General features: G+C 40.8%; 1 protein-coding gene across 20 annotated transcripts in view; it reads right to left on the reverse strand.

Annotated features, from left to right (window-relative positions):
- Positions 1 to 11,572: 11,572 nt before the first annotated feature.
- CLK4 (CDC like kinase 4) overlaps positions 11,573 to 17,760 on the reverse strand; it is a 121,026-nt gene continuing 114,838 nt past the window's right edge. For 19 of the 20 annotated variants that reach the window (XM_033180212.1, XM_033180214.1, XM_033180219.1 and 16 more), the window contains 3 exons: positions 14,194 to 14,273; positions 12,752 to 12,842; positions 11,573 to 12,660 (listed from right to left, as the gene is read on the reverse strand). In XM_033180212.1, the coding sequence (XP_033036103.1) occupies positions 12,520 to 12,660; positions 12,752 to 12,842; positions 14,194 to 14,273 (312 nt within the window). In that variant the 3' untranslated portion in view covers positions 11,573 to 12,519. Of the gene's footprint in view, positions 12,661 to 12,751; positions 12,843 to 14,193; positions 14,274 to 14,711; positions 14,887 to 17,760 lie in introns of those variants that run through there. The other variant, XR_004429917.1, reaches the window with a different exon arrangement.

Genomic DNA, 17,760 nt, shown 5'->3' on the forward strand with positions numbered 1-17,760 from the left:
CTCTATTCTGAAAAGAGGTCAACACCCTCTTATAAGTCAGCAGTATATTTCTTACAGACATATAGGTAAACTGCACACCACCTATGTTAATGTTACTGCGTGTATTGTTTGCCATGTTCCAGAAGCTTCTGGGTATTGAAAAAGCCAAGCTCACTGGCCCCTTGGGCCTCTGCCCTTGCCTACCACCTCACTACCTGCATTCCTGCTCTCAGATCGTTGAACAGCAAGCCCCTCCTCATCCTCCAGGTTAAGGTCCTCAACCTCACTGCTTCTAAAAGACCTTCCCAGACTGCCCAATTTAAGGTGGCCCACAGGATTAATCAGGGAATTGGGGCAGCTGAATTAAGATGGAAATGCTGTCTACAACTCATTCTAAAAGGCAAGAAAGAAAATGACTTACTTGTGTCCATTAAGGTCCTGGAAGAATAGATGGCATCCTCAGAGAGGGTGACTCAAGACAGCCTGGATGTAAAGCCACTTCACAAAGTGGAGATCAGAGGGGCCAGCAGGGGAGGCCGAAGCAGCACTCTGTGGGTATTGACAGTGGGAGGCCATTACCATCCCTAACTGGGAATCCTGGGGAACTGGGAGCTATAGAAGAGGGCTGCTCCACAACACCTGTGGCCCTTGGTTAAGGGCACAGCCTCTGCAAAGCCATGGCTTGGAAGGGAGGGAGCTCATGGAATAAAGACTCAACCGCTCTCTCCTGCTCTCTGATCTACTGGGGCCTTCCAATGACCAAACCTCCAGGGCCCAGGGCCAGCCTCCTAAAGGGCAGAGAGCAGAGGCAGAAGGGTGAAGGGCAGGTCTTGAAGGGGAATAAAAGAATATCCGCTAACCTATCATGTGAAGCATCACCTAACAGGTAGACAGCACTTACATCAATCCCACTACCGAATGCCTATGAATGGCTAACCTGTCAGCAAGACTAAACAAGGTACTCCTCAGGGAGACTAACTGGCCACCTGGTGGCAAACCAACTACTTCAGATTCCCTCCTTCCTGGAAGGGCCAGTGGTTTGCTCCTCACAGGGATAGCACCAGGTGTGGGCTTGTCTTTCCTGCCTGCAGAGCCTCAGCCACCATTGCTATCCTTACAGAATGTCCAACCCACAGGTACGGGATCTCATACACCACCACAGCCAACCAGGGTACCAACTTTCCAGTAAAGGTCTGGAGGTGAACCCATGGACCAAGGAATCCACTGGTTGTATTGCAACCTACACTGGTCAGGAGCAACCAGCCTCACAGAATACTGGAACTGCCTTCTGAAGGCACAGATGAAGCACCAGCTCAGAGGCCACTCCCTGAAGGATTTAGTGTCATCTCTCAGGATGTAGTCCACACGTTAAATCAGGAACCTCTGTATGATGCTGTGCTCCCAGTAAGAATACGTGGGTCCGCGAACCCAGGGGTAGAAGCACTAGCCATCCCTCCCCATGACCCCATGGGGGATGTTGTGCTTGCTGTTAGAGGGTTGGAGGTCCTAGTTCTCAAAGGGTTACATTCTTGCCAGGGCACACAGTAGGAGTTCCATTAAACTATAAGCTATGGCTGCCACCCAGGGCATTGTGAACTCTGTATATAGGGACCTGAAATCAAGAAGGCACCATTTGGCAGAGGCAATTGACCCTAATGAGGAAGAAGAGGTAGGGCTGCTTTTATACAATGGGGACAGGAAAGAATAGGGTGGGCACCTCATGATACACCTTTACCCCATTGCAACTGGAACAAAAATGTGTAGCAACTCTGACCTGATCATCCACAAATGCTCAGACTCTTGGAGATAAAAAGAGCATATCCAACTATTTTATAAAATTGGGATTATTTGGGTCAGATAGGGTTGACAACCACTGAAGAAGTAATGTTAATAATGAAAAGGTTCAAATATATTCAAACTACTGTTCAAGAAGGCATGGATATGTAATCCAGTTTACAAACATTTTCAGCAGAAAATTGTTTAAAATTAAACCACAAGGTTTAAAGGGATAGCAAAGCGTTTTGTTTGTTTGTTTTGGCAATGTTAATTTAAAAAAAATTTTTAAGAAGGCAATGTCAAAAAAGGCACCAGATTGTCAGGCATGGTGGCTCACACCTGTAATCCCAGCACTTTGGGAGGCTGAGGCGGGTGGATCACGAGGTCAGGAGATCGAGACCATCCTGGCTTAGACGGTGAAACCCCATCTCTACCAAAAATACAAAAAATTAGCCGGGCGTAGTGGTGGGCGCCTGTAGTCCCAGCTACTCGGGAGGCTGAGGCAGGAGACTGGCGTGAACCTGGGAGGCGGAGCTTGCAGTGAGCCGATATCGTGCCACTGCACTCCAGCCTGGGCGACTGAGTGAGATTCTGTCTCAAAAAAAAAAAAAAAAAAGGCACCAGGTTTTGATTCAATGCCTAGATTCTAGTTCTGGCTCCACTGATATCTCACAGTATAAACTGAAACAAGCTATAGACCCTCACTTTTTATTTAATTTCTTTTTTTTTTTTTTAGAGGTGGGGGTCTCACTATATTGCCCAGGCTGCTCTTGAACTCCTAGGGTCGAGCAATCGTTCTGCCTCGGCCTCCCAAATGCTGGGATTACAGGTGTGAGCCGCCATGCCTGGCCACCTTTTTGTTTTTAAAACAGAGATATTGACATGGACCAGATTTACTATCTTACTATTTAAAACAACTAAAAAGCAAAAAAAAAAAAAAAAAAAAAAAACCTGTAAAAACAGCAGTTTTCGAGACACCAGACATCAGGCATCAAAGGCCAGTGATCCTTGGGAGACAGGAAACAAAGTGAACCCAAGGATTGCACTGGGTTCCTACTCTGGAGAGATTTTCCAGGACATAGTGCAGGTAGAGCCAGCCGACGGTGAAGAGAGAAAGCTGAGTCCAGGGAGGCCAAAGCAGTTAGAATTTGCAGAAAGGACAGGAGAGGGAGAGCTGCACCGAGAATTGGACAGCTGCACAGAGAATTAGAGGTCTGCAACTGGTCCCCCTCAAGCTTTCACCTGAGGACTCATCAGCATCCACGTGAGGAAACTACCAGAGGCCAGGATGGACTAACCCAAAAGGATGAGACTCTAATAATTGGCAAACACAAACCCCACAGCTCACACAAAGCCAGGCATAGTTCTTCCTACCAACCAAGGTGGAAAATCTAAGATCAAACTGATTCAAATACTTAATCATGTCCCGCAATAAAGCATACAGAATTTTACCCAATAAAGTAAAACAAAAGGTAAAATTACCAGTCATGCAAAGCAGCAAGAAAATATGACCCATAATAGAAGAAAATGCAATCAATCAAAACCAACCCAGAAATGACAGAGGTAACAGAATTAGCAGTAAGCAAAGCTATTAAAAGCTGTAACTGTATTCCATATGTTCAAGGAACTAGAGGGAAGATTTAACATGTTAAGTAGAGACATGAAAGATATCTTTTAAAAAGACTTAAAATTCTAGAGATAAAATGGTAATGTTTGAGATGAAAAATACATTGGATGACATTAAAAGCAAACTAGACACTTTGGGGCAAAACAGCAATGAACTTAAAAATATATCAATATAAGCAAAAAGAAACAGTGAGAAAAAGACTGAAAAAAAATGAAGAGTGTCAGTGATCTGTGCAATCACTTCAAGTGGCCTAATGTATGTATAACTGGAGTCCCTAAGGAAGAGGGCAGAAAAAAATGTTTGAATAATGGCTGAAAAAATTTTCCAAATATGGTAAGAACTATAAACCCACACACATATCCAATAATTTCAAGAAATCCATACACAAGAAACATGAAGACAACCACACAAGCCACTTAGAATCAAAATGCTTGAAATGAGTGAAAGAAAACAATGTAACCAGAAAAAGAGACATAAATACAGTAACAAGGATAACAGCAGATTTCTTTGTTGGAAATAATGCAACCCAGAAGATAGGTAAGCAACATCTTTTGTCAACCTAGAATTTTATACCCAGCAAAACTACCTTTCAAAAAACAAAAGCTAAAAGAGAGACTCCTAGACATACAAAAGCTGAAAAAATTCATTCACCATCAGACCCACAATTTAAAAAACATTAATGGAAGTAATTCAGGCAGAAGGAAAACCATGCCAGATGGAAACATGAACTTATACAAGGACTGAACAGCATAGAAAATACTAACTCTGTGGGTAAATATAGGCTTCTTTTCTTATTATTTAAATGTCTTTTAAAGATAATCAATGGTTTAAAGCAATAGATAGATAGATAGATAGATAGATAGATAGAGGGTTTTTAACATGGATGGTTTTTCACAAGGATGTACACTATAAACTCTAAAGCAACCGCTAAACACACACAATAGTTACAGTTAATAAGCCAGCAAAGGAGATAAAGTGGAGTTACAGAAAAATAGTCCAAAATAAGGCAGAGAAAGAGGAAAATACTAATAAAGAACAAATGGAACAGAAAATATCAAGATGGCAAATCTAAACCAAACCACATCAATAATTACACAAAATGTAAGTGGTCCAAACATAACTAAAAGGCAGATTGTTAAATATGATAAAAAAGCAAATCCAACTATATACTGCCTATAAGAAACTTTTTAAAGACACAAAAAATTAAAAGTACACACATAGAAAAAGTTATTGTGCTAACATTTGCACTCACTCATTTATATAATTCCTGTAGGGTAAAAAGCAAAATAACAGGAAAATAATTTGTAGGCTATAGAATACTGTATAAACCTATGGGGAATAGATCAAGAAATGGTGAAAATAATAGCTACTATTCAATAGCACTTTATGTAAATTTCAATTAATCCTCACAACCCTCAGGAACTTAAGTGTTACTTCCAAGATGAGGAGACTACAGAGATTATGTAACTTGTCTACATAATACAGGTGACAACAGAGTCTGAATCCAACGAACTCTGCTGACAAGCAAACCATATTGTTCTCATGTTTTGCGGTTGTTGTGAGGACACTCTAAATATTTAAATGTTTCTAGAGTAATCTGAAAAGTGTAAATAGCGAGATCTTTTAAAAGTAAACTCCCCTATCAATGAGATACTCTAAACATCATAAAGGCTTGCTTTTGTCATTCTCAAGACCGTACCTGCTCATGTTGTCTTTAGCTAGAAGTAAACCAAGAAGCTTTTGAAAACACTTATTTTTTTTTGTTTTAAAAACTCTATTTATAATGGAAAAAATTTTAAGTCACCTGGGTGGCCAGGGCAGGGGGATCTTCCAAAAATCTATTAATCTTTACTTCATTTTGTTACACTGACTGGTGGCCTATGACATTCCAGCCTCTAAGGGTATTTAATTCAGGTGTTCCCTATTAAGTCTATGCCTCAATTTTTTTTTTTTTTTTTTTTTGAGATGGAGTCTTGCTCTTGTCACCCAGGCTGGGGTGCAATGGGTGCAATCTCGGCTCATTGCAACCTCCACCTCCCAGGTTCAAGCGATTCTCCTGCCTCAGTCTCCCGAGTAGCTGGGATTATAAGCAACCGCCACCACACCCGGCTAATTTTTGTATTTTTAGTAGAGACGGAGTTTTGCCATGTTGGCTGAGCTGGTCTCAAACTCTTGACCTCAAGTGATGCACCCACCTTGGCCTCCCAAAGTGTGGGGATTACAGGCGTGAGCCACTGTGCCTAGCCTCCTCAGTCTTTTAATTATATATGATTTCTCCCCAGAATTGTAACCATTAAAACCAAAAAAGGAAGGAATGTTAAAAAAAAATCTGAATAGTGAACATACTTATTAAATACAAATTTCTCTGAAAGTTCTGCTTCTTCCAATTTCAGTCAAACGCTGTAATAAAAACTAGGTTGTTAATGGATCAAAAACAGAATTCTTGACAGTAATTTCTGGTGCCATCAAGAACAATGTGCAGTGGCTCACGCCTGTAATCCCAGCACTTTGGGAGACCAAAGCAGGTAAGATTGCCTGAGGTCCGGAGTTCGAGACCAGACTGGCCATGTTGAAACCCTGTCTCTACTAAAAATACAGAAATTAGCTGGATGTAGTGGCACACACCTGTAATTCCAGCTACTCGGGAGGCTGAGGCAAGAGAATCACTTGAACCCAGGAGGCGGAGGTTGCAGTGAGCCGAGATTGCACCATTGCACTCTAGCCTGGGCAACAAGAGCAAAACTCTGAAGATAAAACAAACAATTAAAAAAAAAAAAAAAAGTCTGGGTTTAAAACATTTATAGAAAAAGTAACTGCTACTTCCTAGTGGAACTACCAAATGCCAGGTAATCTGCTAGATGATTTTAATCACACTGTAACATGGATATTACTTCTAAGTAACCCCAAGTAACAAAGTAAAATTACTTGGTTGAGTGTTGTCAGAGAGGATCTGGGGCTAAGGTTCTAACCATGGTGCAAAAAATCCAAGTCCTTTCAATATGCTAAACTACTACCTCAAGGAATTAGGTGATAGGTAAGAAATGAAAGGCAAAAAGAGCTAAAACCTTTATATTATAGCTTCAACCTAGAGGCTTCATCCTAGGTTAACTTTTTAAGAAAATGATACGTCACAGGTGCTGCGTACTTCTCATTTCATCACCTCAGAAAGTACACCATCGGGTTATCAATCTTAGGTTGTGACTGATAACGGAGTTCAGGTATTGCCAGCCCAATCCTCCTGATGAAGTCCCCTGATATGGTTTGGCTCCCCGTCCCCACCCAAATCTCATCTCGAAATATACTCCCCATGTGTCAAGGGAGGGAGGTGATTGGATGCTCCTCTCATGATAGTTTCACAAGATGTGATGGTTTTACAAGGGTCTCCTTCCCCTTCACTTTTGTTTCTCCTGCCATGTAAGATGTGCCTGCTTTCTCTTCTGCCATGATTGTTAAGTTTCCTGAGGCCTCCCCAGCCATGCAAAACTGTGAGTCAATTAAACCTATTTCCTTTATAAATTATGAGGTCTCAAGTAATATCTTTATAGCAGTGTAAAAACGGACTAATGTATCCTCCAGTTTTTACCCAATGATTCAGCATCTGATGATGATTAGGTGCCTGGATCCATTATTTGATTAAAAGTTGCAATATTGGCCGGGCGCGGTGGCTCAAGCCTGTAATCCCAGCACTTTGGGAGGCCGAGACGGGCGGATCACGAGGTCAGGAGATCGAGACCATCCTGGCTAATACGGTGAAACCCCGTCTCTACTAAAAAATACAAAAAACTAGCCGGGCAACGAGGCGGGCGCCTGTAGTCCCAGCTACTCGGGAGGCTGAGACAGGAGAATGGTGTGAACCCGGGAGGCGGAGCTTGCAGTGAGCTGAGAGCCGGCCACTGCACTCCAGCCTGGGTGGCAGAGCAAGACTCCGTCTCAAAAAAAAAAAAAAAAAAGTTGCAATATTGTATATTTCTCTACTGTATTTATTAAATTTTGCTTAAAAATATCATTTCATAGTCAATTTGTCTGAATCAGAACCAGAGTCCACACATGCTAATATGTCTCAGGGCTCTTAATCATTGTATATATAGTCCCCACCTCCAACCTCATTCTACTTTTTTGGTAATAAAACTGGGTCATTTGTCTTAAAGCATTTCCCATATTCAGTATTTCATCATAGTGACATTCATTCCTCTAGTCCCCTATTTTGACTGGATCCTGATTCAAACCAATCAACTATAAATGGCATTTTCTTCAGACATTCATGAAACTTTAAATAGGGACTGAATATCAGATAATTATTTTGTTAGATATGATAGTGACATGAGAAAAAACTTGTTAAAAATATTTTAGGAATACCATATTATGATACCATATTATGTCACTATTTCATAATTAAAATAATAATTTATCAAACTATTTTAATAAAAATAATTAAAACTCATATTACGAGTGACATAATATGGTATCTGGCATTTGTATTTAAATACAACAGGGAATTTAAGTAGGGGGAAAGGAACAAAATTTGCAAGATGTTTTTAATTTTTGAAGCTGGGCTATATGTATATAGAAATTCATTATTATTTGACTTTTGCATTGTTTTAAAAATTAATCCCTAAAATACAACTGGTCAACTCTCTCAAATGACTTAAACAGAGTATATTCATATTAGGGGAATTTACTCTTTTAATTATATCCCAAAAGGCTGGATTGCCAGTTATAAAACTGACCTGACTTTTGAACGTTACATTCCCTTTACTTGAGAGACCTAACAGGCCCTGCACAGTGGCTCACGCCTGTAATCCCAGCAACTTCGGGAGGCGAAGGTGAAAGGATTGCTTGGGCCCAGGAGTCTGAAGCTGCAGTGACCTGTGATCGCACCAATGCACTCCAGCCTCAGTGACAAAGCGAGATCCCCATCTCTAAAAACAGACAAAATGAACTCCAACAAAACCAATCAACCAACCACATTCAAAAAATTAAATTAAGACCTTTTAGGGATTTGAGTGGAGAGATCAAATTCTTAAAAAGTGATCAAATGATTAAAAAAAAAAACCTTTAAGAATTAGAATTGTTTGCAAATATGAGCTCTACTAAGACTACGATTGTCGGCTATGATTGACAATGAATTCTTCTGACTACAATATTTGAAGATGTGGCTTTTGTTAATCAAGTACTAGATGTGTAAAGTATTTCATTTGCACCAAATTTTGTGGGAATCAGAATTTTGAAACTGGAAGAGTTAAAAACCCAGGTCGCCTACTCCCAAAGTGTTTCTTCATTCCAGGATGTCAAAGACAGACGTTAAGTATTGCTATCTGCCTACCATTTAAAACAGGAGGTTTCAAATGACCATGCAATGTTTAACTCACTTAGTAAAGAAAATTTTGAATAAATGAAATACAAGTAATAAAAACCTGTTTTTTTTTGTTGTTGTTGTTGTTGAGACGGAGTCTCACTCTGTCGCCTAGGCTGCAATGCAGTGGCACGGTCTCGGCTCACTGCAACCTTGGTCTCCCGGGGTTCAAGAGATTGTCCTGCCTCAGCCTCCCGAGTAGTTGGGACTACAGGCTCATACCACCACGCCCAGCTAATTTTTTATATTTTTAGTAGAGACGGGGTTTCACCGCTTTAGCCAGGATGGTCTCAATCTCCTGACCTCGTGATCCACCCACCTGGGCCTCCCCAAGTGCTGTGATTACAGGTGTGAGCCACTGCGCCCAGCAAAATCCTGGGTTTTATTATTCCATTTCATTCCAAGTCACTTCAGGGTAGAGCTGTGAATAAGAATCAAACTGATTGTTCTGACACAATGTATTAACTATAGGAAAGCACAATGCTAGAATCTGGCAAACCTGAATTAAGTCATAATTACCAGGAGATTTAGCCAAGTCACTTCCAGTTTCTCTAGTATGTAGTCCTTCTAGACTGCTCAGAGGAGGAGTTTTCACTTTTATGATAAAACTGTTAGTAGTTTGTCCCCTTGCTGTCAGCAGGAGTCAATTTAATTCAACTACTCTGAAAATTTTCATGAATGCATGGATGAATAAAAAACCTCAAGAAAATGAGTAGCAGCAGCAAACTGGAAATAATCTATTTAGCTGCACTTTATAAATGCCTCATAAGAAAATCAAGCTTGACTTCAATGGAATTTCTAGAAACAGTAAACTATGAGGTATCAAATTATTAAGAAAAATACCTAAATTACAAAGGATTCATGTACACTGGCCATTCTAAATCTTTTTCCCTTTTAGTGTTGAAGCTCAAGGCACTGTCCAAAAAAAAAAACCTTGGAACTTTCAGAAAATGAGTTAAGAAATACAAGGACAAAGGCAATTAGGACTAGGAACTTGAAAGCTCAAAGAAGAGGGGAAGGAAGGTTGGCAGAAGACACTCAATGATCCCAGAGGTATAGCCCTAACCTCTAAGCATTTCATCTATCCTAATTTTTTAAAGTTTCATTTTAATGCCTGAAATTCCATGAATTAGACCTAGAAATTAGCAAATACCCTTTGGGAAGAATGTAAATTTTCAGAAGAGACAGGGGGTTAGCAATCAGTAACTTCTTAGTAAGAAATAATGAGAATATTTTTCTTTCCTCCTATATCCTGAGATCAGCTACTCTGAGAATGAGTTTCTGATGGAAAGTAAACACTAATTTGGGAACTTGAAGCACTTACTGGGGGAAAGGACAGGAGGCTTAGATAGTACAATGGTACTGGAAAATGAAAAGGAACGAAAGGGAAAATAAAGGATAGCAAACACCTTAATCTATAGAGCTACATTGGTAGACTCAGGAAAAACATCAAATGCTTCTTTAAAAAAATTATCACATATAGTTCAACTATTCTGAAATACAGTCACTGTATTTGGACTACATCAGAGGCCTAAACATAATGTATGCAGTCATTCTACAATAAACTTTTCGTTTCAGCTTTTTAAAACTCCTAGTCTACTTTAGGAACACAGTCTTACTGTATTGACAAATGTTGCCCCTAAGTAACATGGGAAACCAAGCTTGGTTTCATTATTTGTCCTATAAGAAAATCCCATGCATTTTATGTTTAAAATATATAAACAGATTAGCCAGGCACAGTGGCTCATGCCTGTAATCCTAGCACATTGGGAGGCCAAGGCAGGAGGATCACTTGAGGTCAGGAGTTTGAGACCAGCCTGGTCAACACGGTGAAACCCTGCCTCTGCTAAAAATACAAAAATTAGCAGGGCCTGGTGGCACATGCCTATAATCCCAGCCACTCGGGAAGCTGAGGCAAGAGAATCGCTTGAACCCAGGAGGCAGAAGGTTGCAGTGAGCCGAGATCATGCCACTGTACTCCAACTTGGGCAAAAGAGCAAGACTCAGTCTAAAAAAAAACAAAACATAAACAGATAAAACTCCAATATTTGTGTAATGAACTTATGAAACAGGGATACTTTTAACAAAAAATAACCTATATCTGGAAATAAGCACTTAGGAATTCTATGACAAAAAATATTCCTACCTGGCTGACTGAACCATAGCAACAGACTTTCTTTTCTTTTACCCAATTAAGTAACATTTACCACATAGTGGGTTTTTGTTTCGTTTTTTCTTTTTTTGAGATGGAGTCTGGCTCTGTCGCCCAGGCTGGAGTGCAGTGGCGCAATCTCGGCTCATTGCAACCTCCGCTTCCTGAATTCAAGCAATTCTCATGCTTCAGCCTCGAGTAGCTGGGATTACAGGCACGCGCCACCACACCCAGCAAATTTTTTTTTTTTTTTGAGACGGAGTCTGGCTCTGTCGCCCAGGCTGGAGTGCGATGGCCGGATCTCAGCTCACTGCAAGCTCCGCCTCCCAGGTTCACACCATTCTCCTGCCTTCGCCTCCCAAGTAGCTGGGACTACAGGCGCCCGCCACCTCGCCAGGCTAGTTTTTTGTATTCTTTAGTAGAGACGGGGTTTCACCGTATTAGCCAGGATGGTCTCGATCTCCTGACCTTGTGATCCGCCCGTCTCGGCCTCCCAAAGGCAAATTTTTTGTATATTTAGTAGAGACAAGGTTTCACCATGTTGGCCAGGCTGGTCTCAAACTCCTGGCCTCAGGTGATCTGCCTGCCTCGGCCTCCCAAAGTGCTGGGATTACAGGTGTGAGCCACTGTGCCCGGCTCCAGTTTTTATGTGAAAACAAGGACAGTAAAAGAACAACAAACCCTAAAGTCACAAAGTTTATGTTAACCAATTAATTAAATTCTGGAAATTTCAGCAGCATGTTCTTCCCAAAATGCTTTCCAATCAAATCCTCCTTCTCCAGTAAGAATTATAACAAACATAAATTGCCTAATTAATAACCTTCTTATAAGTTTACATATTTATGTCATTTGATAAACAGATGCTGGCCAATGTTAAGACTCCTAAGGACTTGGTATTAAAAACTGAAACCTCTCATCGGAATTTCTATTTTTATATCTGTGACTCACCAAACATACTTGGAAATGTCCATTTTCCAAGCTGACTTTCCAGTTAGATTTTAATCTTAAATAAAGTGCGCATGTGGTTTCATTAAACAAACTGTCACAATGGACAAACTGGATGCCTTTCCATGAATGTCTACTTATCACCCTGATATCACCCAATGAAAAAGAATACAACACTTAAAATTTAATAGAATTCTAACAGTAAACATTTTCTGAGTTTTGATTTCTAGTACCTGCTTATCTAGAGTTGATAATAATCATCACCCATTCAACAATTACAGAAAAAAACTTTTAAAGTTCTAAATTTGAAGTATATAAAGAATATTCCTTTAAGAATATAAAGTAGTCAAGATTTCCTTTTACTCAAAAAAAATCACTTCAGAGGTGACCTCCATGTACAAAAGGCAAGATCAATCACATTTATCACACTGGACACAAAGGATATTTCAAAGGTATTTAAAAATGGTAATCTCAAAAAGAAAAATTAATTTTAATTTTTCTACTGCATTATCAAGACCACAGTTGCTTAACAAGTTAATTATGCTATTGATACAAAACATACAGTATTTACACTTAACTGTACAAAATAATTTAATGTTTACAAAAATATTAGAATGTTTAGTTGACTGACACAGTCTTAAGTAATCTCTTCTAGAGAAGTACATAGTAAGACCACTGATTCCCGTTTCATTTCTTTTTTAATAAGTCAAAGAAAGGATGCTGCAATGCTTCATCCAAGGTAATTCTTTGAGTTGGATCATATTCTAACATTCTTCGAACCAGGTCAAACAGTTTCTCATGTTCTTCATCATGACAAAGCATAAATTCCTGGGGGAAGAAATGTTTTTGTTTTAAAAAAATTAGTAATAGTGCAAACATGTGGTTTATTTTTTTTAACCTTTGATCTTTTTTCTTTTACCTTTAATGGTTTGCAGCGTCTCCTAACATATCTACCTGCAGAACTGTGCTCATCCCAATCTAGCTGGTTATGGTGAAAATACTTGCGTTTTCTACAGAAAACAAAAAGTCTGGATTAGTAAAATAACAAGAGTCACATCTTTACTCTGCACCCATGAGGGGAGACATGGTAAGCAGCTCTCTCTAGGTGTATAGACTTACATTATATATATGCATACAATTTTTAAAAACCCCAGCAACAATTATATATCAGACACCTTATATCCTCCACCCTCTGAGGTTTTAGTGTCTCAACTAAGTTGTTCCTAACTATCATACATGGAACAATGTCAGCTTAAAACTAGGGGCCCCCTGGATTCAGTCCTGTAAATTCTGTTTTCACTAGATCTAGAATGGGGCTAGAAATCTTTAAATAACTCCCTAGGTGGCTTCTGTGGTGAAGCTGTGTTTGGAAATACTACCTTGTCTAAGAATCTGGTTAAGGACAGAATAAATTTCACACTTAGAGTGATATGATTCCAAAACACAAGCTTTTTCATATTCTATGTATTATTTTTACATTACCTTAAGAAAACATTTATGCAAACATAAACTTGAGTTATTAAAAAAAAAAACAAACCCCAAAAGCCATTTGTTTACTAGATCAGTGGTCCTCAACCTTTTTGGAACCAGGAACCGGTTTCATGGAAGCAGATCCGGGGAGGAGGGATGATGGTTTGGGATGAAACTTCCACCTCAGATCATCAGGCATTAGATTCTCATAAGGAACCTGAATGCAACCTAGATCCCTCGGATGCGCAGTTCACAATAGGGTTCACATTCCTATGAGAATCTAATTCCACTGCTGATCTGACAGGAGGTGCAGCTCAGGCAGTAATAATGCTCACTCACCTGCCACTCACCTCCTGTTGTAAAGCCTGGTTCCTAGGGTTTGGGGACCCCTGCACTAGATCACAAGGTAAATATTTTTTATTATATTAGCTTTTAAAAACACAGCCGGGTGTGGTGACTCACGCCTGTAATTCCAGCACTTCGGGAGGCCGACGCAGGTGGATCACCTGAAGTCAGGAGTTCGAGACCAGCATGACTAATGTGGTGAAACCCCATCTCTACTAAAAATACAAAAATTAGCCAGGCATAGTGGTGGGTGCCTGTAATCCCAGCGACTCAGGAGGCTGAGGCAGGAGAATCACTTGAACACAGGAGGCGGAGGTTGCAGTGAGCTGAGATTGCACCACTGTACTCCAGCCTGGGTGAAACAGTGAGACTCTGTCTCCAAAAAAAAAAAAAAGGAGTAAGATGCAGTTACAATTTACCTCCAGAAAAAAAAAAAAAGTCAAAATCTATAGTCCTTGGAATGAGCATTACAATGTTGGGTTTTCTATAGTCTGAATATATGCTACTGCACGTATCCAACAAAAGGCTTTAATCTTAAAAACATACCTTGTTTTCTGAATCATGTGTTGTGGTATGGGTCCTAATATTCGTTCCATCATTGCCAGGTGCTCTTTACTATCATGAGTCTAAAAAATACAAGAAAAAGAAATTTAGCACTCTGCATTTCCCTACAAACACATTAACTTGTTCAATCTAAAATTTCAGTTTCCTTATTTTTATTTCTTACACTGTTTAAAGAATAACTGGGCAAGATTACCAGAAAAACTGTCTCCTCATTTAATCAGCTGCTTAATGAAAATTAACAACCAGTACCCAATGAATAGTTCACTTGTTAACACTTACTACTCCCAGGCAACAGACACACAGTCCCAATAATTCTCTAAACAATTCTGAGCGAGGTATGTGGGAACATGAATTTCAAAGACGTTAAGATACTACCTCAAAGTCATATAGCTCATATATGAGGAAAGTTAAGCTATCAACCCATGTCAAAGCACATATCCTTAAATGAGACAGTAACAGAGCCTTGGGTAAAGTATAATACAGAAGACTGTCAGACTTACAGCTGGAATGGTATGCTTCTAGAGCAGAGGGTGGCAAACTTCTGTAAACGGCCGGATAGTAAATATTTCAGGCTTGGCTGGTCAAGAATGGTCCCTATTGCACATTCTTCTTCTTTTTGTAAAAACGGGCACCAGGCAGGATTTCACCATGGGCCAAAGTTTGCTAACCCTTGTTCTGGAGAGCAGAGGCTTTATGCAATACTTGTAAAAGGAATCTATCAACTAGTGCACCTTGCATATTGCTTCCAAATCGTGATACATGACAGGAATAAATAATACTAGCTTCACATTTTAAAGAAATTCCTTAGTTTAAGAGTATTTTGCAGGGTGGAGTTAAAATATAAATCACCTCTCCAATAATGTGTACTTCATTTAAAACTCAAAGTGATTTATAATCACAAAATCACCTGAAGCATCCATTTTATATAAGTCAGATGGAAGCATTCACTTTGCTTAACTTTTTCTTGACCCTACAGCTCACCACTGCAAAACCAGACAACACCTCCCAGAACTGACTGATAACCGTGATTCTAAGACATCAAACTTATCTATAAACTCGGAGAACTGTTCAACAGGATCTCTATGGATGAGACAGAAACAGAAACCTGGTGAGGTGCCCCACAAACAGTGAATCCATCGCTGTGCACTGCTGCCAAGTGACTCTCAGCTCATCACAGCCGCACACCCCCGCCCTGCTCTAACTTCAAACCAGCCTCAACAGTGCTGAGCTGGGATCTCCAGCCCCTCTTCCCCAAACAAAACAACGCAACACCTTCATCATACCACAACCCTACTTAAAGTTCTTCAATGGTTGCATCACCTAAAGCTTTAAAGAATTTACATTTCAGGCTAGGTGCGGGGGCTCACACCTGTGATTCCCAGCACCTTGGGAGGCCGAGGAGGGCAGATCACTTGAGGTCAGGAGTTTGAGACCAGCGTGGTCTCGACAAAACCCTGTCTCTACTAAAAATACAAAAAATTATTGTGGTGTGGTGGCTCGTGCCTGTAGTCCCAGCTACTTGGGAGCCTGAGACACAAGAATCACTTGAACCTGGGAGGCAGAGGTTGCAGTGAGCCAACATTACGCCACTGCACTCCAGCCTGGGTGACAGAGTGAGACTCCATCTCGGAAAAAAAAAAATCAGATTTCAGATGCAGGTACAACTTAAGGACAGAATGGAAAAGAAAGTAGTTTCCTACTTTTTGTTTTAGCAATTGAGGACTTTTTATTTTAAAAGCAAACTACCAACAACTATGACTATAATTACATAAAAGAGACATTAAAAAAAAAAAAAGCAGTAGGGATAATCTAATCTCTAAATAATGGTCAGAATGGCAACCCTAGACAACCATTTTCATTTTGGACCAGTCTACTTTTGGAAACCACTGACTTCTAGGATCAAACCAATACCCTGCAAAGTCTTTGAAGTCCTTTATGAATTGATCCTTGCCTATTATTCTAATTTTCCCATGTATACAGGACACTGACAACGCTATTCTACCCTGAGTAGAATATGTTCATTCACTCCTCTGTGCATTTACAGATACTATTTCCTCTTCCTTATATGCCCACTGCACTCCAGTTTTCTAACTCCTCCTCTTCTTCCTATGTTCTCAGTGATGCCTTCTCTAAAGAAAGTAATTATTAACCTTTCCTGGGTTCTCCCTACCTACACTTTGTTTTTTTTATTTTTTTATTTTCTTTGAGATGGAGTCTCACCCTGTCACCCAGGCTGGAATGCAGTGGCGCAATCTCCGCTCATGCAAGCTCCGCCTCCTGGGTTCATGCCATTCTCCTGCCTCAGCCTCCCGAGCAGTTGGGACTACAGGCATCCACCATGACGTCTGGCTAATTTTTTGTATTTTTAGTAGAGATGGGGTTTCACCATGTTGGCCAGGATGGTCTCGATCTCCTGACCTCGTGATCCACCTGCCTTGGCCTCCCAAAGTGCTGGGATTACAGGCATGAGCCACCATGCCCGGCCCTCCCTACCTACACTTTCTACATTGTTCCATCACAGCAAATGCTACACTATACTGCAATAGTTTTCCAATGTCTTTTGCATGACTTGAGGAAGATGTTGTCTCTTCACCCTTATGTACTTATACTTAGAAATGCCTAGGACATTATAGATGCTTAATACTTTAGAGTAGGCCGGGCGCGGTGGCTCAAGCCTGTAATCCCAGCACTTTGGGAGGCCGAGATGGGCGGATCACGAGGTCAGGAGATCGAGACCATCCTGGCTAACATGGTGAAACCCCGTCTCTACTAAAAATACAAAAAACTAGCCGGGCGAGGTGGCGGGCGCCTGTAGTCCCAGCTACTCGGGAGGCTGAGGCAGGAGAATGGCGTGAACCCGGGAGGCGGAGCTTACAGTGAGCCGAGATTGCGCCACTGCACTCCAGTCTGGGCGACAGAGCGAGACTCCGCCTCAAAAAAAAAAAACAACTTTAGAGTAAAATACAATCCCTTGTTGTTCCTGAATTCTTTTATAAAAAGGAGTAAGTGACCCGTAATGGCCCACTGACAGTCAACATAACCAGAACTGAAAACTGACCACATTAACATTACTGCAAACTTACAAAGGAGCTCCACAATGTAAAAAAGGAAATAGTATGAATACAAACACTAATCACATGCAAAATTAACCATGATCACTCACTCATAGTAATATTTCATTCAACTGTGGTTTTAAAGAATGACCGGCCGGGCGCGGTGGCTCAAGCCTGTAATCCCAGCACTTTGGGAGGCCGAGACGGGTGGATCACGAGGTCAGGAGATCGAGACCATCCTGGCTAACACGGTGAAACCCCGTCTCTACTAAAAATACAAAAACTAGCTGGGCGAGGTGGCGGGCGCCTGTAGTCCCAGCTACTCGGGAGGCTGAGGCAGGAGAATGGCGTAAACCCGGGAGGCGGAGCTTGCAGTGAGCTGAGATCTGGCCACTGCACTCCAGTCCGGGAGACAGAGCGAGACTCCGCCTCAAAAAAAAAAAAAAAAAGGCCGGGCGCGGTGGCTCAAGCCTGTAATCCCAGCACTTTGGGAGGC

This window comes from Trachypithecus francoisi, unplaced genomic scaffold (genome assembly GCF_009764315.1).
Source record: "Trachypithecus francoisi isolate TF-2019V2 unplaced genomic scaffold, Tfra_2.0 Lachesis_group2, whole genome shotgun sequence".
Taxonomy (NCBI): domain Eukaryota; kingdom Metazoa; phylum Chordata; class Mammalia; order Primates; family Cercopithecidae; genus Trachypithecus; species Trachypithecus francoisi.